General features: G+C 37.8%; 1 protein-coding gene and 1 pseudogene across 1 annotated transcript in view; one reads left to right on the top strand and one right to left on the bottom strand.

Moving 5' to 3' along the window:
- The first annotated feature begins 762 nt into the window (after nt 1–762).
- Nucleotides 763–10,099, top strand: LOC104652158 (mitochondrial fission regulator 2 pseudogene; annotated as a pseudogene).
- ENTHD1 (ENTH domain containing 1) overlaps nt 2,716–26,991 on the bottom strand; it is a 121,725-nt gene continuing 97,449 nt past the window's right edge. The window contains exons 5-7 of the mRNA XM_010343431.2: nt 24,280–24,672; nt 3,120–3,416; nt 2,716–3,023 (exon numbers count right to left, since the gene is read on the bottom strand). Coding sequence (XP_010341733.1) covers nt 2,716–3,023; nt 3,120–3,416; nt 24,280–24,672 — 998 coding nt within the window. The remainder of the gene's footprint in view (nt 3,024–3,119; nt 3,417–24,279; nt 24,673–26,991) is intronic.

The raw sequence follows: 26,991 nt of genomic DNA, 5'->3' as shown, positions 1-26,991 counted from the left end.
GTGAACTACATTTCAACTTTACAAGCTTTATGGAATGCAGCTCTGCATTTAAGCTATTTATAATCTTAAAAGTATATATTATTACTAGTTTACTGGTGAGAATACTCTCTAGTTTACTTAATATTCTTTTTTTTTTTTTTTTTTTTTGACAGGGTCTTACTCTGTCACTCAGGCTGGAATGCAGTGGTGTGATCACAGCTCACTGCCACCTTAGCCTCCCAGGCCAAGCAATCCTCCCATCTCATCCTCCTGAGTAGCTGGGACCACAGGCACACGCCACCACATCCAGGTAATTTTCTATTTTTTTTTTTTTTTTTTTGTAGAAACACAGTCTAGCTATGTTGCCCAGGCTGGTCTGGTCTCGAACTCCTAGGCTTAAGTGATCCTCCCACCTCAGCCTCCTAAAGTGGTCAGATTACAGGTATGAACTACCATGTCCAGCCTAATATTCTTACTAGTAAGAATTCTACACTAGTTTGGTTACTATTTTAATAGTAAAGATATAGTTGAAAATATCTGTAAGAAACATTAACTTATAAAACTATAGGAAAATTTAAAGAACCAAGTAAAATTCTAGAAATAAGAAATATAACCTAATTAAAACCTGATGGGATGATTTGATAATGGACTAGACACAGCTGAAGAGAGAAGTAATTAACTGGAAGGTAAGTTGAATAATCATTACCCTTGATCATGTAGTAAGTATGTTCACCGTAAGTGTTGAGAAGTGTCAAAATGTCTGCAACTTACCTTCAGATAGTTCGGCAAATCATGTGTCTCTGTATAATGCATATATAAACATGTTTAGCAACAGAGGGAGATAAAGTGAACATGGCAAAATGTTAACAATTGGTGAATCTAAGTAAAGGGCATGTATTCAATGTAAAACTGTACAACCTTTGTTTCCAAACACCACACACTATTGTTTAATTCCTACCTGGGTGATGGGTTATTCTGTTTCCTTCATTGGCTTTTCAACTTTTTCTTAATCTCTTTGTTATAATGGCATAGGGCTCAGGCCTTCAACTTCTCTCCATGATCATGCTTAGTCCATTGATCATTTCATTTTGTCTTATAGTTTTAAATAACCACCAAATTCCTAACTGCCTGCCTCCATCCCAATCTAGACTCCCTCGAAATCTCAGCTTTCATATCCAGGTGCCTACTTGGCTATCTAACACATAATTGAAATTAACACATCCAAAGATGAATGTCTCTCAATGTTCTCTACCTACAGCCTTCCTCATCTCAGTTGATGGCAATGTCATCTTGAATTTCAGTTGCTCGGTCCGATACTTTGAATCTGTCACTGACTCTTCTTTCTCTTATATATTTTGTCCAATCCATTAGTGAATGTCTGAACTAATAACTTCTCACTGACCCTCACTATGCCCACCCAGCTTTGAGCCACCATCAGCTCTCATCTGAAGACCTGCAGCAGCTTACCTGCCTTACCTCATGTTCTTGTACCACTTCCCCTGCCAAAGCCAGAGAAATCATCTAGAATCAGAGTCACAAACTATTTTGTATCCTAAACCCTTATCCTAATTTTTATTTCACAGGGTGGAAGCCAAAATCTCTAACAGTGGTTTTTAAGAACCTATGCCATCTGTCACCTTCACTCCATGACCTTGATCTCCATCTGTTCTCCCCTTTGCTCACTTCACTTCAGCCACACCAGCCTTCTTGACATTATTCCACCATGCCAAATTCCTCCAGCTTTAAGGTCTTTTCACTGACAATTCCCTTTATCTCCTACTTCAGTCTGTGTGATGAAAACCAGTTTCCATTAGTCTGGGAACAGGACCCTGGCATTAGTGTATTTTTAATTTTCGTATGTCTTCAAATGTTTCGTATGTCTTCAAAATAATCAGGATCATTTTTGCCTTGAGTTGGTAATTGTTGAAACTGAGTGATGGGCACATGGACCCATTTCCCAGACAAACATAAAACGAAAGGAAAGCTGCTGTGGCGATTCCAACGTGTAGCAGGGTGGGTATCACTGGCCTGTGATTATTTTGTCCATAAACAACTGAGACATTCCTATTTGAAAGGCTGTCTTAATGAATTTAAAAGATACATATAAGATGAAAAATATCAAATTTATTTTCTGAAATAGAATAAAAAGTATACATTTGAATTCACTGTGCAATATACATTGACAATAAAAACACTTGTTTCATGTCCTGCTTGTTTCCATTTAACTCCCAACACTGGCATCTGGAAGAAAGAAAAGATTTCTGGCCCTTGGTTTGCAGAACCTAAAAGTGGCAAAAGAACATGTGAAATGTATACCCCAAACTTGATTCTCCCGGGTCACCTCAGAGGCTTAGCAAGCTCCATACAGTTGAAAGATCAAGAGCTTCTTCCTGTCTCCTTAGCCAAACGCTCTTGAATAGTCGGTTACAGTTTGAGGTCTTACAATTTTCACTAATGCTTAACCCAATTAAGGTACAGAGCATGAAAGAATGAAATTCTCTTATGTTTCAAATGAACTAATATCTAAATCTGAAATTATTAAAGGTGACAATCTTTCCCTTTTAAAATATCACCCAGATGAAACTATTGGTTTGAAAGATACTTGTTAATAAACCTGAAAAGGAAAAATTGAACCATCCCCCTTTTTGCCGTAGTAATATGAATGTATGCAATGTTAACTTAAGTCTTGGGGAAGTGGAACCACACGAGTTCCATCAAAAATAGATACTGCAACGATTAGATTTGATCTGCGCTCCCCTCAGAAGATTGGGGGACCTGTGAAGACTGGCTCGTTTGTGAACTATTCAGACTCATGCTCATCAGATGGCTATTGATGGCACTAAGTTCTTGAATCACTGTGCTCAGATCTTCATGTAATCTCGCTAAAGCACTTTTTACCTCCCTTAGAAGAACACTCATGGAATTCTTTGCTTCAAGTTCCCTGGAGAAGTCTTTGGTTGACTGAAAACCAGAACAGGAAAGAGGGATGAACTGGTCTATGTTTTGGGTGGAAAACTCTCCCCAGTGACTACTAGAAATGTGGTCTACATTCCTGGTAGAAAACCCTTCCCAATTACTACTAGAAATACGGTCTGCATTTGGGGTGGAAAACTCTCCCCGGTGACTACTAGAAATAGGACTTATATTCTTTTTAGCAAAATCAGAGTTGTTTGGACGAATTCCCAGTAGATTGAAGTTGTCATTTTCCTCTGCATCAGAAGACACTGGGTCCCTAGAAGCAAAGGAGTGATGCAGCTTGGCCGACTTATCTTTATCTTTAAAGGAGGCAGAAGACATCTGTTGATGCGACAAAGTCCAGAAGGAAGGTCTGGCCAGAATCGGGGATAAGAGATGAGCTGACTTCTCTGGAGAGGCTAAATCAGTAGATGACATGGATAAATGAGAAAAGGTAGATGCTTCCTCTGAGGCAGTTGAGACTAAAATGAGAGAAAAAGGTTTATGCAACATACAAATGAGAGTAATAGCTGAAATAATTTTATAATGTAAAAGCCTATCTGGAAGGGCTCAACATAAATAAACTGCTTAGAATTTTAAATGTTAACTATTCATAATAAGCTTAAAAAAAACCCAAAGCAGGAAACTAAGAAAATCTATAGATGTATTATATATCAATAATACCATGGAAATGAAGCTAAAATAGAATTATCAATATTCATCTTGACTCATCTTGACTCAAACCCTGCCCAACATATTTTTACACTAAACTTAATCAGAGAGAGCAGAAAAGTATTAAACCCCATTCTATAGACTGCCAGCATTTTAAGTTGGTATTTAAAGTAGAAAGTGTGAGAAAACTAACAGATTCCTTCAACTTTTAAATTATTTTTTCTGCAGAGATTATTATGGCAAAATGAAACTACCCAACTACAAATATTCAAAAGTTAGTAAAATAAATATTTTTCTCTCTATAGTAAAATATAATCAAGACTGAAGTCCAATCCATCTGAGCTCTAGAACACTTGGGCAAATGTATATCATCATTTTTTTTTTCTCACCAAGAAACTGAAAGTAAAAAGCATTGTAAATCTTTTTGTGTTTGTTTCATAAAATTACAGATTTCGTAGTTTTTACTTCCTTTCAGGCAAAATCATATTAAATCTCCCACACTTCATTCTAAATCGTTATTTCCCAAACTGTTCTGAGAAACACAGTGTTCCTTCAGATGTTAGAAGATGTTTTGTAAAAACAGGCTTCGTCATCAATAAAACAGGGCAATTGCATACTGTGCCTGCAGAAGAAAATTAACAATGTCCATCAGTGCATTTAAAGTTCTGGGAGATCTGGTAATTTATTCAAGTGTTTCCCAAGCTTGCTTAAACATGTAACTTTTTTCTTCTTCTTGGAGTATCTGTTGACATTCACTTATGATATGTGATATAAATTGGTAGAATCCAGTTATAAACTTTTTGCAACTAACTCTGAACTTGCTACTTAAAAAAAGAAATTCATTGTAAGTCACAGAAGAGGGAAATTGATGCTTACTAATGAGAACACGTGACTTATTTTTTTTACTATTTTATCTTGCTTTACATATTCGCGTCCCTTCTAAACTAAATTGGACCTCCTGTAAAAACTATGGCCAGGGCAGGCAGTTTCTATTTTTTTTTTTTTTTTTTTTTTTTTTTGCTTCAAAGTTTTCCATGGCCTATCCCCAGTTCTCAGGAAAAAAAATACAATCACAAAACTTTTTTGGGGATGAAATATATTCTCAGCAGATGCAACAGCAGGGACATGAAAAGCGGGAACTTCATCAGCACATGGTCAAGAAAAGCCAAGAACAGTTAGGAATCTAGGTCAGGCTAATCGAGACATTCTATCTTTGGATTAACAAGATGGAAAGATGGTAGTGGGCATGTTAACGACGACAGCCATGAGAAGAAAACGTTTTGAGAACTTGCATGTCTGAAAATGTCTGTACTCTACTTTTAGGCTTAATGATAGTTTGGTTAAAGAATTCTAGGTCAGAAATCATTCTTTCGGAAGTTTGAAGGCCACATTTCACTGTTTTCTTGTTTCTAGTATTGCTGCTCAGGGCTTGGAGCCATTCGAATTCTTATCCATTGCATGGAACCTGTTTTTTCTCTGAAGCATCACAGAATTTCTTTTGTTTCGGAGGATTTGGAAGCTTCTCAGTGATGTGCCCTGAAGTGAGACGATTTTTACTCACTGAGGTCAACTCAGTCAGGCAATCTATTTCCTTCAGCCCCAGAAAATTTTCCTAAATGATTGAATCACCTCTTTTCCCCTCTGTGTTTTCTCTGTTGTCTCTTTCAGAACCTCTTCTTGTCAGATGTTAGATCTCCTGGTCTGGTCCTGTAATGTTCCTGCTTTTCTTCCCCATTTTCCCTACCTTTGTCTTTTTGCTTTACTTCACGTAGGTTTTGTCAACATTAGCGTTCAGTCCCCTCATTGATTTCTTATATTCTGCTATCATATTTTTAAATTTCCAAGAGCTTTTTTGGTTTTCAGAAATTCTTTTTGTAACATCTTGTTCTTGTTTCATATACTGTATTCTCTTATTTCTTTGAGAATAATGATAAGCTTTTAAAATTTTTTTCCTTTCTCTTCACAGTGTATGTTTCCTCTTTTGTTTCAATGTTTCATATTAGAAGTTTTGTTCAGATGTTTGGCACTCCTTCTGTCTGCCTGTATTTAAGAGTGGAGGGCTAAAAAGTTGAAAGGAACTTTGAGTGTGTAAACGGCACTTGTCAACTTTGAGCTTTAGTGAATAGTCATTTTTTGGGGGAATCACTAATGTCAGTATCTTTAGTTCCTTCCTCTAGGCCAGCCAGTTGGGTTCCAGGAGAACAGGTGTCCTATCTCCTACCTAGAGGGTAAAGGTCTAGCTACCAGGGTGCTGGGAGGCCAGCAGGGGGTGGGGGCTGCAGCATTCAGCATTTGGTTTACATATCATCACTTAATCCTGTAGCTTTGGCTTGTAATTCTACCTAGCATCTCTAATTTAGAGACCTTCCATCTGCCCTCCAGAAAACAAATCTTCAGACTCTGCCACTGGATGCAGAGGTAGGTGGGTATTCACAGTAACAGTTCACCTATTTAGCAAAGTCTAAGGACTTAACTACTTTTCAAATCCCTGTTTTCATTTTTTTTTTTTTAAAGAGAGGACCTTGCTCTGTCACTCAGACTGGAGTGCAGTGGTGTGATCAAAGTCTAAGGACTTAACTACTTTTCAAATCCCTGTTTTCATTTTTTTTTTTTTTTTTTTTAGAGAGAGGACCTTGCTCTGTCACTCAGACTGGAGTGCAGTGGTGTGATCATGACTCACTGCAGCCTCAACCTGGTCAAGCGATCCTTCTGCCTTAACCTTCCTATAGCTGAGACTACAGGTGTGGGCCACCAATCCCTGACTCTTCTTTAATTTTTTATAGAAAACGGGTCTTGCCACATTGGCCAGGCTGGTCTCAAACTCCTGGCCTCAAGCGATCCTCGTGCCTCAGCCTCCCAAAGCTGGGATTACCTCTGTGAGCCACTGTGCCTGGCCCCCTCAATTAGTTTTTGTTTAATTCTGTTTGTTTAGCGTAAGATGAAGTAGGTTTCATAACCCCATTTTAAAATATGAGGCGAAGGAATCTGAAAGAGGCTAAAAATCTTTCCCAAGACCACAAGGCTTGCTAGAAAAGGGCAAAGATGGGATTCAAATTCAAGTTTCTCTGATGTCGAAGAATCTGATCTTAATCATAGTTCTATATTTCCACACAATTCTATTACATTAAAATTATTTTTACTGTGTTAATAGAATTGCATTAAATTTTGAGTACAAAATTTAGAAGGCAGGTAACCAGGATAGTGAGGGGACTTGACATCTTATATATAAGAAGTGGGTGATGGATATGCTAGTCTTTACCCAAAAAGAGATGGTAGAAGGATAAGAGGCTATATCTAATTATTTGAAGACAATCAGAAAACCTTAATAATAATACCTTCCATTACTCATAGTTTGCATGATCTAGAACTGGGATCAACAGGTAAAACTTATAGAAAACAGATTTTAGATCAATTAATAAAGTACTTCCTCACTGTCATGGTTCTTCACACATGAAAAGGACCGTGGTGAATGACATTCAGAGCTCATGCAGAGCCTGAATAACCATTTGGTAGGGATATTTGAGGCAAGATCAGTGCCTCACTTTACAGAACTATCTATTCTTGGTGAGATTCTAGGACCTGGCCTGGCACAGTGGCTCTCGTCTATAATCCCAGCACTTTAGGAGGTCAAGTGGGAGGATGGCTTGGGCCCAGGAATTTGAAACCAGCCTGGACAACATGGTGAAAACCCTTTTCTACAAAAAGTATAAAAATCAGTTGGGCATGGTTGGTGTGTACCTTTGGTCCCAGCTACTTGGGAGGCTGCAGTGAGAGGATCACCTGAGCCTGAGAGTTTGAGGATGCGGTGAACCGTGGTCATGCTAGGGAGGGGAATCCACCCTGGGTAAAAGGGTGAGACGCTGTTTCCAAAAAAGATTCTAGGACTCAAAACAGATCTGTTAAAGTACAAAGAAAATACTCTAGAAATCAACTTTGAGTTCCCTCTAGTGAGAAAGAATGATATAATAAGAAACATTTTCAGTAGGCCAAGAGGAAAATAATTTTTGAGTCAAATATTAATATCATGCTATCTTATATAAAGATATGCAGTTACCTTAGTCACATATATACGCTGTGGCCAAAAAACCTGATGCCAGTGATTCTCAAAATGTGACCACAGTAGCGTCATCTGGGGATTTGACAGTAATGAGGTTCTTGGGTCCCAGATCTACTAAATCAGAAACTGGGGGGTTGGGCCCGGGAGATGATGTTGTAACATGCTGCAGGTGCTTCTGAGGCATGCTGAAGTTTGAGACCCACTGCTTTCCACTATTTAGCCACCTTTCTTTTGCCTTATGACTATAACTGCTGATGAAATCGCTTATCATTGCTTACAGTTTTGCAGCTTTGATTCATAGGCTACATGATGATTTTGCTTAGAAAAAGCCACTTCATCTATAATTGCCGCATACCAATTTACTTTTGTTTTCAAACACTCCGCAGCTGTACACACGCTTCAAGCTGCTCTTCAGGGTGCATCCCCACTGCCCATTTAGTTCTCCTGCCCAGGTTCACTACAGAAGCTATTTGGGTCTCTTGTTAACATTCACACAGTCTACTCAGCAGAGCTGAAATAAGCTACAATAAATGACTGTATTTTAAAATCTCATTGTGTGATATATGCACAGCAATTAATGTTGGGCTTGCTTGAAGATAGCACTGATAAAATTATTCCAAATGCTGATGTGTTCACTTTAACTTATTATACTCATAAATAATATTGGACCAGTTAATCGTGGTAGTAAAACTTTCCATTTTAAAAGCATTTAGAACTGTGTTGCAAAAAAAAAATGACAAATTTCTAGAAATAATTAAAAACTCTGAGTTAGAAATGTAAATCTTTCTGTAAGCAGAAGGTCTTTGGTCAACCAAACACTTTAAATAGTTCACTGTAAAACAGAGAAGTCTTTGTCATTCCCCGACTCACCTCTTTCAGTCCTCCTAGCTGACACTCAGTGGCTGCCAAGTTAACTATACACAAATTAAAATACTGTGATTTTGTTCCATGGTTGAAAATATAACACAGAGTGGTCCTGTCCTTGGGACCACTGATAGGTTGGCTGGGCACAGGAGGAGGCAACCATGCCTCCTACAGAGTTACACTGGAAGCAGAGTTACCCAGGGATGGCACCGGGTTGACCTCACACCCCTCAGTGAGGGTGTCGATACTGCCTGTGGTCTGCAAGCCAAGGTGTGCGAGCAGACACCAGGTCAATGTCTGTGTGCTCCTGGACCAGGACCAGTGCCTCTTCCTGTGAGGAGGATTCCCAGACGGGATTCACAATGCCCTCCACTTGACATTCTGGTAGTTACCGGAAGGCCAGCTTCAGAGAAAGGTACCAAGAAACCGATAATGCTTCCTTGAACTGGCTTCTGTATTTGCTTCGTCAGTGTCTCTCATAGCGAATATTCTGGTGTTCCTATAGATCAGGTTTTGCTGATTTGGGAAAATAAAGACTATGGATCAACTAGGAATACTGTTCATATTATTGAGAAAATGCTTCTGTTAGAACCTTGTTGAAAGCACAGTTTTGAGTTGATCCAGTTCTTGAACTCTGTAGACTCTGAGAACTGTGGATCTCTTGTTCCATCTTTTCTGATATTTTGTATGTGGCAAATGCTGAGGAAGGCAGTAATCTCATATTTCAAAACAGTGTATGGAAAAGTGAAGAGAAAATGGAATGTGTCCATCCTTTGCACCTAGTTTGGGATCCACTGTCATCTGCTCTAAGACATAACAAACCAGTGAAAAATGATCTGCCTGTAAATGAAGGTGCAATTAAAAAAATAGTTGCCCTTGAAGATGAGCTATTTTTCACTCTCGGATTGCTGCAATTGTGGAAATGCAGGAACTGAAAACAGTATAAATTCTAGCTCCTTTGGCTTGAATGATGGGCCCATGAGTTTGAGACAAATGCCATCATCAGGGGCTCTTCAGCTGAGTGGGGAGCCAGATCAGTTTCCAAGTTCAGTGCTTTCTTCTCCTCTTTCACCACCACTTCCTCCTCAGTTTTCTTCTCTCTATCTTCCATGTTTTCTTCCCATACAACTAGGATCTAATAATATTTGTGACTCAGATAATCCAGCTACTGAAATGAACAAATAGCACCCAGGTGCCAGTATAGTCATCATTCCAAAAGCCACAGAAATAAAGATGTTCCAAACATGCTGGATGTTCTAGAGGACATAAATAAAGTTTTGTGCAACTGAACAGTCACCTGGTGGCAGACCCATTCATAAGAGGAAAAGAAAAAATTCACATTGGGATTCGGTGTCTTTAACATCTCATGCACTTACACAGAATTTTGCATTTCAAGAAGAATGATTCATTTGAGAAAATAGATCTTAGGGGCCTTCTCCATTTTCTTGTCCAGAAACTTCAATGTTTGGACATCATATTTCTCAGTCAGAAGGACAGTGAACTGAGGAGGAACTGATAAACACAAAGGCTGTTGACCAGGGTATCAGCAACAAAAGCTGTGTCTACACTTAGAAGGAGAGACTGCAGAAATATGTCAGCCTGTCATCCACTACATTTCAAAGGATCTTCTCTTCTGTCAAATGAAGTTAAACAAAGTCTGCATACTGCAATGTATTAGTGGAGAGGTCTGAAGAGCCTTGACTCATAAGAAGACTTGTATCTGGTTTTGGAGGATCCGGCAATTAACTGGCTACTGATGATAATTAGACGTATGTTTTTTTTTTTTTTTCTTGCGTGTTAATATCATTGAAAGCTGAATACACACTTTGAATAATTTTTCTAAGAAATTACGACTTCCTAAGAAGTCATAGGCTTAAAAGCCTTTGAATCTTTGTTTTTTGTTTGTTTTGTTTTGGAGACAGAGTCTTCCTCTGTCACCAAGGCTGGAGTGCAGTGGCGGGATCTTGGCTCACTGCAGCCTCCTCTTCCTGGATTCAAGCAATTCTGCCTCAGCCTCTAGAGTAGCTGGGACTATAGGTGCATGCTGCCAACCCTGGCTAATTTTTTGTATTTTTGTAGAGATGGGGTTTCACCATGTTGCCCAGGCTGGTCTCAAACCCCTGAGCTTAGGCAATCTGCCTGCTTCAACCTCCCAAAATGCTAGGATTACAAGCATGAGTCACTGTGCCCGGCCAAATCTTTTGAAAATTGGGACTGCTCAGGTTTACTTGGTCTCTGGCAATTTGGAGATTTTCAAAGAGGATAAAATTAAACTTTTTTCTTAAGATAGTCATAGTTTGAATCACACAGGTTGAGTCTTCTAAAACTTCTTGCTGAGATAATAAATTATTTGTAGAAATTGATTTGGCTGTTAAATGTTAAAAGTTTTAAAGAATCTTAACAAGTTTTGCCCATACTTGCCATACTTGCTATGTAAATGTGTATGCCTGTCATTTTGTTTCCTTTGCTCTTTATACTCTGTTCCTTTGTAGAGTGTGTAATACATGAGCCTTAAAAAAAAAGTAACATTTTAAACAAACGTCTGTAGCAGAATTATTTGTAATTGTCAAAAAGTATATTTATTTCTCAGTCTCTTCTATAGAAATGTTTCTCTCTTCTATATATATAGAGAGAAATAGGTATACTTTTTGGTATACTATGTAATATTTCTATCTAATCTATATATCTATATCTTGTTACAATGAGATTAATCATAAAAAGGAATGAAGTAAAACACGAATGTTACAGGGGATATATTACAACATGGATGAATCTTGAAAATATGCTAAGTGAAATAAGCCAAACACAAAAGGCCACATATTGCATGATTCCGTTTATATGAAATGTCTAGAATAGGCAAATACACAGAGACGGCAAGATCTGTGGCTGACGGGAATTAGAGGAAAGGAGAAATGGGGAGTGACTGCTAATGAGTATAGGATTTTTAGCAGGTGATGAAAGTGTTTCTGAATTAGTGGTGATGGTTGCACAATGCTGAGAATATACTAAAAGCTACTAAATCATACATTTTAAAAGGATGTATTTTATGGCATACTAATTAGATCTCAATTTTTTAAAAGTGTAACATTTGGAAATTTAATGTCATTATAAATATGCTACATAAAATAATAGAGTTAGGAAACCCCTTAATTGCTTATGCTAAATTTTTATTGGGAAAATTGGATTAAAGAATTATCTCACTTATAAAGTATAAACTTGGTTCACTAAGTTTCGAAAATCAAAAAGGTGTGGTTTTTGGCCTGTGAAACAGGCAGGAGCTGTATACTGGAAGAGTCACTGGGGCTGCCTCCCTGGAGGGGTGAGGAAGGCTGCCTTCAACTCTACTCTGTGTGGTGCTTCTGAGCCAGGCTGACCAGCAACTCGGGCTTTGCCAAGACACTTTGCAGAACTGTTTTCTACCGTTTTCCTCAGTTTCTGCCTCTGAAGTCTTTTATAAATGAGAAGGAAATGTGCATGATTAATGGGTCATGTGTGTGTCTGTGTCAAGTTTGGTTTCTTTCACTATTAAAGGTGAACTGAAAAACAGCGATCTAGAATAAGTACTAGTGAAGGTCATGGTAAAAAGCCTATTAGATCAGAAGAAAGGATGAAGCCAGTGACAATGTCTACCTCTATCCAGTTTGAGAAAGTGAAGAACACTGATTTTTTTTTCCTACAAAATAATTAGCCAAGTCCAGTGTAGTTGAACACACTTACTATAACCGTGGCTTATGAGAATATAATGAAGGCTGTCTGCTATCATTTCTAGCTTCTAAGAATCTGCTAGCTTCCTCCCCCTTTTTGGTGTACATGATCAAATATCTAATCACTTAAAAGAATAGTTTGAGCTACAGATAAATAACTTAAAATTTAAACTGAAGGGAAGAAATGAGCTCTTCTAGGAACAGAATCATTTAGTATCAAAAGATCAAATAAGTTTGCAGCAGCAAATACATCCTTTTCATTTGGTACCAATATTAAGGTGTATTAGGTGGCTGCCTTAGCTTTTCTGAAAGTTGAGATCAATAAAATATGAGCATGCAAGAATTTTTTAATTTTCCTAACTCATTATCTCCAAAGACTTTATAAAGCCAGGCCTGGACTCTTCATATAAACAAATACTTCTTAAAACTGGAACACAGACACTGTCTTCTCTCTTCTCCATCACCCTGAATGACACCAGTGTCCATGGCGATTAGCCATCCATTCTGGCCTCATCATTTCTTAAATTCCTCACAATGACCTTCAGCTATTGCTCCGAGTAGTGCCTAGAATATGTCGTCCCTCAGACTGCCCTCCTCTGAACCCTGTTTTCCAGAATTACTTTTCTTCTCCCTTTCTTCCAGCTCTCCCATTCTTTCTAACTTACTGACACTTTGACCTCACGAGAGAACAGATGCAAAGAAAATCCTATTTTCTCCTGCTCTATTAATGCCTGCCTGGCTTTAACCAGGGTAGATGCCCATTAGCCATCCTTCAGCCACTTTCTTACCACTTCCTTGCTGCCATGCGTTCTGCCTTACCTGCTAGCTTATAATGAAATCAGCAAACCATTTTTATAAAAGACTAGATAGCAAATATTTTGGGCTTTGTGGGATATAGAGTCTCTGTGGCAACTATTCTACTCTGCCGGTTACAGCACAAAAGCAGCAAATTAGCATGGTTGTATTCTAATAAAACTTTATTTACCAAACAGGCAGTGACCCAGATTTGGCCCAGAGGCTGCGGTTTGCCACCCACTGCCCTAATCCTATTTCGATGTAAATATCCACCGTTTTCATCCCTGTGCTAGGCTGCTCCGTCCCACTGGAGAAAAGCTGAGGGCTGCGCACACTAGGGTGGCACCGAGTACTGCTCTCCAGGGTCTTAGCAGCTCCTCCTCCCATTCTCTACTGTGTCTGTTCTAAGCTTAACCATTCTCTTCACAGTCCCTCTACTACTCCAAATCCCTTAGCCTTGGCAGGTGATCTCTGATGAGAAGAAACCGAAGCAGGTACTTACAGTGTGTGGCACACAAAGGCTCAATACATCTTGTTAAGAACAAACCCCTCACATCTGACACATCCTTTCTCCTCCCTCTTTACAGTCCCCCCAGATGGGGTGAGTCTCTTTCTTTGTGGATTCTTGACTCTAATTCACCTCTCTCAGATCATGATCCACCTAAGACTCCTGGCTGCCTCCCTCCACCTCATCCTCTACTGTCTAACTTCTCTCACCTGGTTTCCTATAACAGCCTTTGAAGTGATCTTCACCTCCAGTTTTACCTGCCAGCTCAACATGACACACTCCTAAAACAAGGTCTGCAAGGTCATTAGCCTTGCTTGAGACCTTTAGTGACTTGCACTGTCTTCAAGTTAAAGTCCAGATTTCTTAACCTGGCACACATGGCTCCTATCATCAGTCTGGCTTAATTTTCCAGGGTTTTCTTCTACCGCTTCTTCATGCACACTTTCCCATTCCACTTTACTAAGCTGCCTTTAGTTCACTTATTAAATATCGAATACGGACTATGTGCAAGCTACTGTGTTTGGTGCTAGGGATGCAATAACAAACAGGGCAGACCTGGTCTCTTCACCAATGAAGACGACATTTCCGTTGGGAAGAAATAGTGATACATTAAACAGCTTAGTACATATGCAGTCAACTGGAATGACAGTGTGATGAGGATAATTACAGGGTACTGAGATAGCATACAGTTATGGGGATTTGAAATACCCTAGGAGGTCAGGAAATCTTAAGTGATATTTGAGCTGACCTCTGAAGGATGAGTAGGAGTGAACTAGGGGAAGGGGTGGGCCAGGAGTGTTCTTGTCAGAGGGAACAGCCATGGTGAAGCAAGATGGTTAATCTGACAAATTGAGACAATATCAGGCTGGTAAGAGAGGCAGAGTCTAGGCTGCCCAGGGCTTTAGGAGCATGGTGATGAGTCCACTGTTTTAGTCGGGGAGGACTAGTGATCAAACTACTCTGGCTGCTTAATGGAAAATAAACCAGAGCTCCCCGGAATCTCTTCGCTTGGTTACAACTCTGTATTATTCCTTTGCTTGAAATGCCCTTTCTGGAAGGATAGGGATTTACTTGTTCCTGAGAATAAGAAATTTCTGGGTGCTTTTGGAAACAACTAGAGAGGATTTTGAGGGTTAGGAGGGGACTAAGTTTCTACAGTTCTACAGGGGGAATTAAAAATATGTACACTTGAATCATAATAGCAAATTTTATGTTACACTTACCCTATCACCAGGTCCCACTCTAAGCACTTTGCATTTGTAAATTTGTTAAATCCCTACAATAGCTCAGTGTGGTAGTTCCATCATTATCTTTGTCCTGTAGGTGAAGATACTGACCCGCAGGAGGTCAGGTGTCTCACCTAAGGTTGCACATTTAGTGGTTGGGCTGGGATTACGATCCCAGGCAGTCTCACTCCAGAGCCTGCGCTATCAGCAACTGTGCTATTCATCCAAGTAGGAGCCTAACTTACTTTATGGTGAGGTTTAAAGGGACATATGATTTATTCTGCAATCTCCCTCTAGGGCTGGGAGCTTTGCCGTCATCTCCTATCAGGCTCATGCTGCCTCTTCTGAGGAAGTAGGCAACTTTCAAATTGTGGCCCTCGGTCATGGACCCAAGCCACCTCTAACCAATTCTGAAATAATTTGGCCTTAATTTATCAACAGAGAAATACTGAATTTCACCTTATTAAGAATTTGTTAAATGTTGTTAAACCTATGTCTGTCTGTCTGTCTGTCTGTCTGTCTCTCTCTCTCTCTCTCTCTCACACACACACACACACACACACACACACACACACACACACACACACACATTTTTTCAGACAGAGTCTCGCTCTGTCGCCCAGGCTGAAGTGTAGTGGCATGATCTGGGCTTACAACAACCTCTGCCTCTCAGGTTCAAGTAATTTTCCTGCCTCAGCTTCCTGAGTAGCTGGAATTACAGGTACATCACCACACCTGGCTAATATTTTTATTTTTAGTAGACACAAGGTTTCACCATATTGGCCAGGCTGGTCTTGAATTACTGATCGCAAGTGATCCACCTGCTTCGGCCCCTCAACGTGCTGAGATTATAGGTGTGAGCCACCATGCCTGGCCATACACACATATATTTTAAAAAACCAATGTTAAAACATTATAATTAAGAATTTAATAAGCAATTAAATAAGCAAGTTAAGTACCACAGCAATGATTGGAAGAAAATATTACTCTATTATTTAAACAATCACCTTACCTGATGGTTAAGAAATTTCAATCAGAGGGTCAATATTTCAAATTTATAAAAGCCTCAAAGTATTTATAAAAATGATACAAAATAGATGTACTATAGGGACAATATCACACTATTTGGTTACTATAGCTTTACAATAAAACTTAAAAATAGGTAGTGGGAGTCCTCCAACTTTGTTCTTTTACTTTCAGGATTCTTTTGGCTATTCTAGATACTTTGTATTTCCATTTAAATGTAAGATTCAGCTTGTCAATTTCTACCAAAAAAAAAAAAAAAGCCTTCTAGGACTGCATTGAATCTGCAGAGCTATTTAGAGAAAAATTACATCTTAACAATACTGAGTCTTCCAATCTATAAACATTGCATATCTTTTCAATTTAGTTGGTCTTTAATTGCTCTCAGAAATGTTTCATAGTTTTCACTGCAGAGGTCTTACATGCCTTTTGTTAAGTATTTTGTTTTTTTAAAATGCTACTGTAAATGATACTGTTTTAATTTTAATTTTCAATTGGTTATTATTGTTTTTTTGTTTTGTTTTGTTTTGTTTTGTTTTGTTTTGAGATAGTGTCTCTGTTGCCTAGGCTGGAATGCAGTGGTACAATCATAGCTCACCACAGCTTTGAACTCCTGGGCTCAAGTGATCCTCCCACCTCAGCCTCCCAAGGAGCTGGGACCACAGGTGTGCACCACCAAGCCAGGTTAAAAAAATAAATAAATAAAATTTAAAAGTTTTCGGCCAGGTGCAGTGGCTTACACTTGCAATCCCAACACTTTGGGAGGCTGAGGAGGGTGGATCACTTGAGGTCAGGAGTTCAAGACCAGCCTGGTCAACATGATGAAACCCTGTCTCTACTGAAAATACAAAACTTAGCTGGGCATGGTGACACACACCTGTAATCCCAGCTACTCAGGAGGCTGAGGCAGGAGAATTGCTTGAATCCAGGAGGTGGAGGTTGCAATGAGCTGAGATCACCCCCACTTCACTCCAGCTTGGGTGACAAAGCAAGACTCAATCAATCAATCAATCAATCAGTCAATTTAAAAACAGGAACAGGGTCTCCCTATGTTGCTGATATGGTTTGACTCTGTGTCCCCACCCAAATCTCATCTCTAATTGTAATCCCCACGTGTCAAGAGAGGGAGGTGATTGGATCATGGGGGTGGTTTCCCCCTGCTGATCTCATGATAGTGAGTGAATTCTCATGAGATCTGATGATTTTATGAGTGTTTGACAGTTCCTCTTTCACACACACTCTCTCCTGCCATCTTGTGAAAAAGGTTCATGCTTCTCCTTACACCATGATTCTAAGTTTCCTGAGGCCTCCCTAGCCATGCAGAACTGTGAGTCAATTAAAATTCTTTCCTTTATAAATTACCCAGTTGTTGTTATTTCTTTATAGCAGTGTGAAAATGGACTAATACAGTTGCCCAGGTTGAGACAATACATTTTTTATGCTAACTTTGTACCCTGAAATCTTGCTAAACTCACCTACCAGTAGCCATTTTGATAGATTCTTTGAGATCTTCCACACACATAATCATAACATCTTTGAATGAAAACATTTTATTACTTCCTTTCCAATACATATGCCTTTTATTTCTTTTTCTCGTCTAACTGCACTGCCTGGAACCTCTAATACAGTGTTGAAAAAAAGCGGTGACAGTGGACATTCTTTCTTTGTTGCTGATCTGAGTGGCAAAACATTCCGTCTTTTATCATTAATTATGTCAGTGGTACATATTGGGGCTTTAAAACAATTATTTATTTTGGAGATAGGGTCTTGCTCTGTTGCCCAGGCTGGGATGCAGTGAGGCAATCATAGCTCTCTGCAGCCTCAAAATCCTGAGCTCAAGTGACCTTCCTACCTCAGCCTCCAGAAAAGCTGGCATTATAGGTTCATGCCACCATTCCTGGCTAATGTTTTAAGTTTTTTTGTAGAGACAGTATTTTGCCATGTTGACCAGTCTGATCTTGAACTCCTGGCCTCACCTGATCCTCCTGCCTTGGCCTCCCAAAATGCTGGGATTACAGGTGTGAGCCACCACATCTGGCCTACAAAATAGACTCTTTAAAAATATATATACCCTTTATCAGCTTGAGGGAAGTAACCTCTTATTCATAGTCTGCTTAAATTTTTTTAAAAGTGTAAATGAGTGTAGAATTTTGCCAAATGCTTTTCTGCATGAATCAAGACAATTATATCATTTTCATCTTATTCTGTTAATATGGTAGAATACAGTTACATATTTTCAAATGTCAAACCAACCTTATAATTCCGGGAAAAATCCTACTTGGTCATGATGTATTATTCTTTTTATATGTTGCTGGATTTGATTTGCTAATGTTTTATTAAGGATTTCTACATTTGTGTACATCTTTGAAGAATATTGGTCTATAATTTTCTTGTAACGTCTTTGTCAAATTTTGGCATTAAATTACGCTAGCCTTATAAAATGAGTTGGGTAGTCCTACTTCCGAAAAAATTGGCATATGATTATCATTACTTCTTTCTTAGAATTCACTAGTAAGACTATAGGGAACTGAAGTTTCTCTGTGATGTGTTTTTGAGAGGAAGGGGGGGAGAGAGGGGGAGAGAGAGAGAGAGAGAGAGAGAGTGAGAGTGAGTGTGTGTGTGTGTGTGTGTGTGTGTGTGTGTGTGTATACATCTTTTTTCCCCAGCGTATTTGACAAACTCAAAGGTCTTCTCAGGTCCATTTTAGCCAGTTGTCTCACCCATTTCAACTAAGCCATCAAATCTGTTGCTATAGAGTTGTTCATAATACGCTCTCTCAATCTTTTGGTTATCTACAGGATTTTTAGTTATATACTACCTTTAATTCTTAGAATTGGTAATTTATAATTATCTTTTTTTGATCAGCCTTAATAGGGGTTTATAAATGTTCACTTTTTAAAGAGCCACCTTTCATCTGTTTCTGTTTCATTTATTCCTATTTTTTGTTGTATGCTTTTACTAACTTTAAGTTAATTTGTTCCTTTTTTCCAAGCATCTTAAGTTAGCACCTTATATCACTGATTTTTAAGGCATTCTTCAGTTCTTATATAAGCATTTAAAGCTATAATTTTCCCTCTAGCAATATCCTGCTAGTTTTGCTGCATCTCACATTTTTCATTTTCATTATCATTGATTGAAATATTTTCTCATTTCTCTTCAGATTTCTTCTTTTGACTCATAGATTATTTAGAAACGTATTGCTAAATTACTAAATATTTGGGGTTATTCTATGAATTTCATTGTTATCAATTTCTAATTTAATTCTACTGTGGCCAGAGACCATGCTTTTTCAAGGTTTCAATCTTTTGAAATTTATTGTTACTTTTTGTTTGTTTTCATACCACACTTTATTTAAAAATACTTTTTAATGATGCGGTATATGTTCTTTCTTGGTGAATGTTCATTCTGCACTTGAAAAAGAATGTTTAAAAAAACAGAAGAATGTATTCTGCACTGGTTGGATGTTGTGATTTAGAGATTTCAAGTAAGTTAAGGTTTTTGAATAGTTATTCATATTTTCCACATACTTAAGGATTTTTATGCCGAGTTCTATCAATTGCTGAAAATAGTAAAATCTCAAATTATGACTGTGGATTTGTGTAATTTCTCCCTATAATTCTGTCAGTTTTTGCTTCATGTATATTGAAGTTCTTTTATTAGGTACATACACATTTTCAGTTGCCATATATCCCTTTTTTAGTTGCTATATATCCCTCCTGTACTGGCCTGTGTATCAATATGAAATGCCCTCTTTAGTAATAATCCTTGTCTTGAAGTCAGTTTTGTCTGATATTAATTCGCCACTCCCGCCTTATGCTGCTTGCACAGTACATATTTTTAATGGTTTTACTTCTAATCAATTTATGTCTTTGTATTTAAAGCACTTCCCTAGTAGATAGCATGTAGTTGAGTCTTGCTTTTCTATCCAATCTAAAGTCTCTTCCTTTTAATTGGAAAGTTTATTCCACTCCCATTTAATGTAATCATTGAAATGGCTGGATTTAGGTCTTCTATTTTGCTATCTGCCTTCTGTTTGTCTGTTTCTGTCCCCCTTTCCTTTCTTCTTTTGTGTTAATCAAATATATTTTTAGTATTCCATATTAATTCCTCAACAGGGCTTTGGCTATACCGCTTTCCTTTTTACAAGTGTAATTAAATAAACTCATGCTTAACCTATCATGAGTTAATTATAGTTAATATTGTATTTTATGTAAAATATAGAAATCTTTCGGTGGTATAATTCCATGAACTTTCCATTTTTGGTGCTATATTGTAATATATATCTACATATGTTTCAAGCCCCAAAATATAAGTTTTGCTTTAAATAGTTACATGTACTTTTTAATTGGAAGAAAAAACACACATAGTATTTTACATTTGTCCATGTATTTACCATTTCCAACATTCATCATTCTTTTCTGTAGATTCAAGTAACTAGCATAATTTTTCATTAGGCTGAAAATATTCCTTCAGTGTTTCTTGTATGGATTTCCTGATGATTAGTTTTTATTCACTTGAATCAAGTCCTGTTTTCATCTCCATTTTTTTCGTTCTGCTAGATACAGAGTTCTGGGTTAATAGATTTTGCCTTTTAACACTTACAAGACGACTTTTCATTGTCTCGTGGTATACACTGCTTATGATAAAAAAAAAATCAGGTGTCATTCGTATTCTTGGTCCTCTGCATGTAATATGATAATGTTTCTTGCTGCCTTTAAGATTTTATCTCTGGAATTCAGCTGTCCAACTATAATGCATCCAGACATGTTTTTAAAATTTAATTCTGTTTGAAATTCATTGAGCATTTTGGATCTGAAAGTTTATTTCTTTCACACATTTGGGAAGGTTTGGGCATTATCTCTTCAAATAATTTTTTTCTGACCCTCTGTCTTTTCCTCACCTTTTGGAACTCCAATTATATCAGTGTCAGAGTGCTTGACAGTGTCTCACAAGACTGAGTCTCTCTGTTTCTTTTTTGTTAATCTATTTCTTTCCATTTTCAGATTAGATTATTTCTATTGATCTATTTTCAAATTAACTTGCTCTTTCTTTCATTTTTAATCTTCTGCTAATCCCTTCCAGTAAAATTTTCACTTCAGTTCTTTTATCTTTCAGCTCCAGAACTTCCATTTAATTCCTTTTTATGGTTATTTGTCTGCTGAGATGCTCCTTTCTATTCATTCATTGAGAGTACTTTAAGTTCTTAAATGGATTTATAATAACTGCTTTTAAAAAATCTGTCTGCTAATTGCAACATCTGGGTCATCTAAGGGTCAGTTTCTACTGACTCTTAATATCTTCATATGGCTTATATCTTCCTATTTCTTCACATGCCTAATGATTTTTAAAATTTTATACTGAACATTTGGATGATACATTGTAGAGTGTCTGGATTCTGTGATACTCCTCTAAAGAATGCTGAATTTTGTTCTGGTTGGAAGATAAGTTGCCTGGCCTCTTCAAACTGTCAGCCTTCCAGTAAACAGAAACTGAAGTCTCATCTCAGTTCTTTTGGCTTCCAGTAGGATTTTTTTTTTCTGGTCAGACTCTCTGAGGCCCCCCTATATGTATAGTTTAGTGGTCAGTCAAGAATTTGTGAAGAGTTTATACACAAATAATGAGGTTTGCCCCTCCTGAGTCTCCTTCTCTTTTAGGATTTCATTCATAACTTTCCCACTTCCCTGCCAGACTGAACTCTCTTTTGACACTCCAGGATATAAGGACTAAGAAGTACCCTCAGAATCTTAATTTCAGGTACTGTGTTTTTCAGCTCTACAATTTTCATTTGATTTTTTTTTTTTTTTTTTTTTTTTGACATAGAATCTCACTCTGTCACCCAGGCTAAAGCGTAGTGGCATGATAATGGCTCACTGTAGCCTCAACTTCCTGGGCTCAAGTGATCCTCCTGCCTCAGCCTCCAGGGTTGCTAGAACTATAGGCACATGCTACCATATCTGGCTTTTTGTGTGTGTGTGTGGAGATGGGCTCTCCCTATGTTGCCCAGGCTTATCTTGAACTCCTAGCCTCAAAGCAATCTCCCTGCCTTAGCCTCCCAAAGTGCTGGGATTATAGGCATGAGTCACTGTGCCCAGTCCATTTGATTTTTAAAATAGATACTAGTATTCTGATGAAATTTTTCATCTTTCTTGTCTTCTTGATCATATTAATATTAACCATAATTTTAAAGTACCTATTTTATACATTCAGAATCTAGATTACTGTGGATCTGTTTCCATTCTCTATTTTTCTCCTATATTTCTGGCCATTTTTTCATTTCCTAGTAAGCCTGGTAACTTTTTGTTGAAAGCCAAAATATTTTATGAAAAATTTTAAGGACTCTCAAGAAAGGATTTAATTGTCTTCTAGAAGGCAGATGGAACACAAATCAATCACTTTGCTCTAGGCGAAATAGGTTTTATTAATAGTATTTGTGAGGGCTGTTCAACTTCTGGTTTGTCCTTATTCCTACAGTATAGTTCTGAGGCATATAGTATAGCCTATCAGGGGTCCCAGTGGAAAGCCTGGAGTGATCACCACGGATCCTACAATTCACCATATCCTGAACTCCGACGTTTGTTTCCTTGTCTGCTTAGCTCACTGGCCTCTTATAAGCTGCTTCCCATTTAGTTTCTTGGCATCTCATCCTGAAGGCATGTAGCTTAGCAGTAAGCAAATGTTTCGGTAAGAAATGACAGAAAGACTTTCCCTCCCTCTGGAATACGGGCCCTTCAAGTCCCTGACACCTTGAAAACCCCAAACTCCTACCTGTCTCCCAAGCTCAGTGAGACTGTGGAAAGTCCAGACCTCTGATTTCTCTTCAGCTTCTATTATGTTGCTCTGAGAATAAGCAGATGACTCAAGGGGGGAAAACTAAGGTGAATGAGGGACTCACCTCAATTGTCTTCCCCCTGGTATCTTCACCTTACTATGCTTTTTCTACTTGGTTGTCTGATGATGACTTCAAACCAGCTTTTAATAATTTCCCGGATTTAATAATTATTTCTGATAGTAGAATTAGACCAGTTCTATTTATTACAAGCAGACACAAAATTTCTCGTGTTAACCAGTTTTCGAGGAACTTCTTGCTAAATTTTAAGTGTACCTGGTACACTCACAGTGACCAAAAAATATTTTCAATGATCATTTTGTGGTATTCGTGAAAGAAATGAACCAAAAGTATCAACTTCCCAGGAGACAGCCATGCACATAAGCCATCAGGGCCATCATAACCAGTACTAACTGGTTTCCACATCAGTAGTCTCAAAAGAAAAGTAATTGGTTGACAAAACAGAGAATCAGTTTTACTACCTTTACGCTATTCAATATCAAAAAATTCTTGAAAGAGCACAAAGGAAAATCTTTTATTACTCATTGACCTTACTAATACCAATATAAATTTCTTTAGCTTCAACATGGTAGCTTCCATTATTTATAGTTATATGTACTTTTAATCTGGGTTTGAGTCAACTTAAAAGATTCACATTAAAATCTTTGTATTGGCCAGACACAGTGGCTCATGCCTGTGATCCCAGACCTTTGGGAGGCTGAGGCAGGAAGATCACTTGAGGCCAGGAGTTCAAGACCAACCTGGGCAACATAGCAAGACCCAACCTCTACCAAAATTTAAAAAAAAAATTAAAAATGAAATTAGCTAAGTGTCGTGGCATGCACCTGTAGTCCTAGCTACTTGGAAGCCTGAGGGGCCAAAGGAATGCTTGAACCCAGGAGTTCGAAGCTACAGTGAGCCATGATTGCATTGATTGCAACAGAGCAAGATCTTGTCTCTAATAAAAATAAATTTAAAAATATTTCTATTTATATGAGTTGGTTAGCACTATTATATATAAGAACCAATAAAACTACTACTTAGTCATGAACAAAAAATTATTCTTTCACTAGTTAACTTTAAAGAAGAAAACATAACTATACAATGGAGGATTTAGTAACTGACAGCCAATAACCTGCAACCTCAACTGGCTTTATCCTTTATCACCCAGTCTAAACAGTATTGCACTCTTCGTGTTTTATAAGCATATAAAAAAGGACAAGATCCCCTGCCCCTTTTGTGTGGTCAGTACACAGCCCTTTTTAAAGGCATGCATGCACAAGTGTGTATGCAGAGATGTGTGTATACACCAATATACATACTAACCAACTCTTTTTCATATAATCACTTAATAAATAACCTACATGTCCAATAGAAAGCACTTAATTCATGCTAGTTCCTTCTAATTTGGTCTGCATCAAAATTGCTCAGAACTTATGGTAAGATGTTCAACCAAGGACTCAGAACCCACAGGGATGAATGATCTATTAGCCCTTTACTAAAAGGGGTACTTTCCCAACTGAGAAGTATCTGTATGACATGCACATTTTAATATCACTGATGAGAGTGGAAGGAGGTAAACAAGGAGACAGAAAGCAGAGAAAAGTAAAATAATGCTTCAGAAGAGGTTTTTGGTTTTGTTTTGTGTTTTGTTTTTTTGTTAGACTCACCCTGTGTGGTTGTCTTGAAAGTTTTATCATCCATCTGAATAATACTGGCTTGTGCTGGTTTCTGATAGGTCTTGTTGATTACAATCTCCTTCACTGGGTCAAATATTTTGAATGAAGGAGAGAGATAGAGTGTTTCTACAGAGGCCTGGTTATGGAAAGTAGAATCTGACTTTGATATCCTTAAGTTGGGGCTGATAAACTCCTCTTTACTTGACGACCAATATGCTGGTAAAATTGTCAATGTTTTAAGACCTTCTGCAGCTGATTGCTTTTCTAAAGGTGTTTCCAAGAGGTTTTCTGTTACAGTATTTGTAAGGGTACCATCTGATCTCTTGTCCAAACTCACATCTGTCTGCAGAGATGGACTATTTCCTGAGAGAGTAGGCACAGCATCTATAATATCACAAATGAGAACTATAATCAAAAAATAAAACTGAAAATATTCTATTTCAAATCTGTTGCAATGTTAATAAATAGGATTTCTTAATGTCATAACAGAATTCTTTCCTATTTAGCCCTTCTGCTTTCTTACTATGCTTCTATATTCTGCCTATTTAAAGTACACCCAGGCTATAATTGACGACTTAGTCATTTCGGTAGCTGCCTTCTCTCTCTCCTCACTGAGGCACAAAGCAAGGAAAGCTTCAAATAACTTGTCTTTAAATATTTCTCCCTTCACCCACTTATCTGTCGCTGAAACCACCATATTTTTAGTACTTTCCAACTTTCATCTTTTTTACAAGATAAACTAGGGAAAATATGCTACATCATACTGGTCTGTCCCTACAGAACCCTTAGCTACAAAAAAAAAAAAAGCTTTCTCCCCCAAAATAAAGAATGTCTTCTTCCACTCAGTTCCTATATACAAGGCACATTGAAGAAACTCAGTACTTTAGGCAGCAGCTTAATTTTAACAAATGCTTTGTGTGGAAGAAAGAAAACATCTTCCAGAGCTGCTCTGTAGATTCCACTGGGTTGGAGATCTTTGTCCATTCTAGTGGTTAATATCTCTGAAGTACCTAGAATAGTGCCTCTAATATAACAGACCGTATTTATTACAAATAGAAGACACTGACGGAATTATAAAAAACGGGATTAAGGTGGGCCTGATTTAGGAATGTCTACTGAATCTATGCATTGTAGACCTGGTCCAAGTTTCTGCTCTGTAACAGCTCCATCTGAACCAGGATGTGAAAAGAAAGACTGTCATTTTTATGAGGTTGTGTTCATGAAATGAGAGGCATAATGAGGTAGAAGAGGGCCAAAGGAAGAGGATATCTTTTGAAGCTCCTGAAAGAGAAGAGGATACAGAAACTGTGTGATTCACTATCGAGTGATTACACATCACAATGTATGTCATAAAATACTTCAGAATGCTCATTTATATGCTAACCTCATCACTTTTAGACTCTGAGTTATTAAAGAAAAGAAACTTTTCTTTGTCTCTAAAAACCTTCCTTTTCATTTTCATCCATAGTCGGAGGTTAGCCTTAGCAAAAAAGCTGCTGGTATATACCACAGAATTAGACAGTTCAAGAAACTTATATTGCTAGCTCCACCAGAAATTCCATTTTTCTTCCATCCTCTCATCTTTTGAAACTCAAGTATCACTTTCTCTTTAAAGCTTGCCCTGACCTTCTTCTTTCCTCACCTTATCCTATTGTCTATCTTCACATGTCCTGTTTGAAGCTCTGTGAGTAATTATAACACTTCAAATCTCATTTATTACAAGTCCTGACCCCTATCTGACTAAAGTCTCCTTGAGGAGACCTTCCAAGGAGTCATCTTTGTGTCCCAGCACCTCACAATGCCATTCCCAGAGGACAGATTCAATGAACGCTCGTTGGGTGCAAGGGAAACTGAAGCACAAAGATGAAAAAAAAAGGAACACCTTCATTTTTCTTAACTGAATGTAGTTTAACTGCTTAATAATGATTAAAGGAAATAGGTAGATGAAAAGAACCTCTCCTAAAATATTCCTAATTTGCATATGACCGAATTATATTTACATGATTGAAAGTCTGTTAAAAATACTAATATAAGCCAGGCGCAGTGCCTGTAGTCCCAGCTGTTGGGAAGCTGAGGTGGGAAAATCACTTGAGCCCAGGAGTTTGAGACCAGCCTGAGCAACACTGTGAAACCCCATTTCTATGAAAAAACAAAAGCAAAAACAAAACCTAAATGAATATGTTTCTAGTAGAATACTAGATTAGTAGATTCATGGTTTTTCAAAGTAACTGTGTATACCACCACATTTATATCAAAGCATTCCTTAAAAGTGAATTTTAGTTAAATATTTTTCCACTGACTTTCATTTTACATGTGAGAAAAACAGGACAAAAATGTCTTGCTCGATATGTAACAAGATCCTCTTAAAATGTAGCAATATTAAACTAGGACATTTCAGAATGACCAGAACTTTCTATGAAAATATTCATGACACATAATCTAAATCTCAAAATTGGGATGCATAAAATTGTCTATATGGAAGCCATTTTAAGGTTTAGTACAAAAGTTTAAAATTAAACAAACAAATCCTTAAAATTCAATGAAGCAAACCAGACAGAAGTCATTCCATTTCTATCTACCACCTTTCCGAATAGCCAGGAAGAACAGGCTGCAATCTTTTGGTTGCTTGGACTTTTGCTAAACTTGCTAACTTTTTAAATGAATCAAATACTCTGAACTAGAAGAAGAAACCAAAGGAAAAAT

The sequence above is a fragment of the Saimiri boliviensis genome, chromosome 21 (assembly GCF_048565385.1).
Source record: "Saimiri boliviensis isolate mSaiBol1 chromosome 21, mSaiBol1.pri, whole genome shotgun sequence".
Lineage (NCBI taxonomy): Eukaryota > Metazoa > Chordata > Mammalia > Primates > Cebidae > Saimiri > Saimiri boliviensis.
Note: the sequence above shows the minus strand (reverse complement) of the source record. Positions and strands in the feature narration are given on the sequence as shown.